The sequence below is a fragment of the Sphaeroforma arctica genome, assembly GCF_001186125.1.
Source record: "Sphaeroforma arctica JP610 unplaced genomic scaffold supercont1.5810, whole genome shotgun sequence".
In the NCBI taxonomy this organism is placed as follows: Eukaryota; class Ichthyosporea; order Ichthyophonida; genus Sphaeroforma; species Sphaeroforma arctica.
Genome location: NW_014034748.1, coordinates 1 through 1,840, shown reverse-complemented (window position 1 = coordinate 1,840; position 1,840 = coordinate 1). Strand labels below are relative to the sequence as shown.

Here is a 1,840-nt window from a genome sequence, read left to right as displayed (position 1 = left end):
CTACTATATATATATATATATATATATATATATATATATATATATGTATTTGTATATTTATATCTGTATTTATACATGTCATGTACACTCATCCCATCCGCAGTGTTTCACCCTCGACCGTCCCATGGACTTCTACGACGCCTTCAACACAACCGATACCAATCGCTTCAAATCCGGCGACGTAGCCGAACAACTGGCGACTGTGTGTGTCACTTTGGGTGAGAATCCCTATGTGTGCTACGCCTCATCGGCCAACAGAGCCGGAGACCTTGCGCTTGCGCTGCAAGCGAGGTTGGACGAGCTCGTTGCGGACGAGACCATCAAGCAGGTATGATATAGTCATATTATTTAACGGTACATTTTTGCACACAAAGGCACATACAAACAAACACACACGCAAACATATATATATATATACTAATATACTAATATCTAATAACACAACCTTTCATATACTATCTGCTGCATACAGACCGGTCCACGAGGCCAGCTTCTAGTGCTCGACCGAACTGTAGATGTGATCTCACCCGTGTTGCACGAACTTACCTACCAAGCGATGGCGTATGATCTGTTGGACATCGATAACGATGTGTACGTACACGAGGCAAAGGGCCCGGCAGGCACAAAAACAACACAGACCATCCTGGGTGAACACGATGCTCTCTGGCCCGATCTCAGGTGAGTATGTGAGCGTGTATGAATGCATTAGAGTATATATATGTATATACCAATATATACACATGACCACATGTATGTATACTTATAGGGTCGTTTGTATTGTGAAGTATGCCTACGCATCAATGATTGCGTGTGCATGTACTTACGGCGTGCATGTGCACACAGTCCAAACAGACTATCGTGCGCGAACAGGACGCTCTGTATCCCGATTTTTAGTTAGTATGTGTGCAAAGATGTATGTAGTTCCGAGCCAGTAGATGCGATTGCAACTACAAGTGGGTGTATGTACATGCATGTATGTATTTGTGCAAATGTAGAAGAATCCTTGCCCTTTGGAGAAGGTACACATGCACATCACCTGGCGTGTATACATGCATGTCGAGTTGTGGGGTGCGAAAGGACAATGTGTGGGCAGGGGACTACATCACTTGGTGGTCTGGCTTGCCTATATAGAGCGTGTACAGTTGCGCTTGAAAACGTATTCAAATACACAGCTACTGACAGAGTGTGCCCGTGTATACTGACAACGATACAGTGTGTGTGTGTGTTTACACATACCGTGTGTATACATATACGTGTGTGCAAGTATGTACAGTCTCGGGTGAGTATGTGTGCATATAGGTCGGCTTTCGCATCCGTACTGATATACTGGACCGTACTTGCCCCACCCACACACAGACACAAACATATCGCAGAGACCATCGACACCGTCACATCAGACTTCAAGAAGTTTCAAGCGCAGAACAAAACGAAAAAGGTCCAAGGCTCAGATAAGGTAGGGCTAGGGCAGGCGATTACTAGGTCAGTAGGTCAGGCAGTCACTTGTACATGTCACTAGTTTTAATGGCTAGGTTATATATTCAGTGATGTGCATGGGCATCATATTACACCACACCGCACCATATAGCAATGAAGACGTGATTAAACCATCATAAGGTTCTCTCGCAAGTTTTACGTATCTAAAGTATTGCATCATATATCGGAAAGGTGTGGCTGAAGCGCTGTAGGCCATTTGTGTATTAACATATGGCATATATATATATATGTGTGTGTGCGTGTGTGTGTACATATATATATATATATATATATATATATATACAACACGACGGACACGCTAGCGACCAACCGACCGACCAACTTAACTAACCACCGGACCGACCAA

The 1,840-nt window shown here is 43.8% G+C and overlaps 1 protein-coding gene across 1 annotated transcript; it reads left to right on the top strand.

Moving 5' to 3' along the window:
- Nucleotides 1-124: 124 nt before the first annotated feature.
- On the top strand, nt 125-678 carry SARC_15241 (hypothetical protein; the record flags this gene model as incomplete). The annotated part of the gene is made up of 2 exons (XM_014290634.1): nt 125-328; nt 473-678. Coding segments are annotated over 2 exons (410 nt in total), but the record flags the coding sequence as incomplete, so codon positions are not given.
- Between the last annotated feature and the right edge of the window lie 1,162 nt (nt 679-1,840).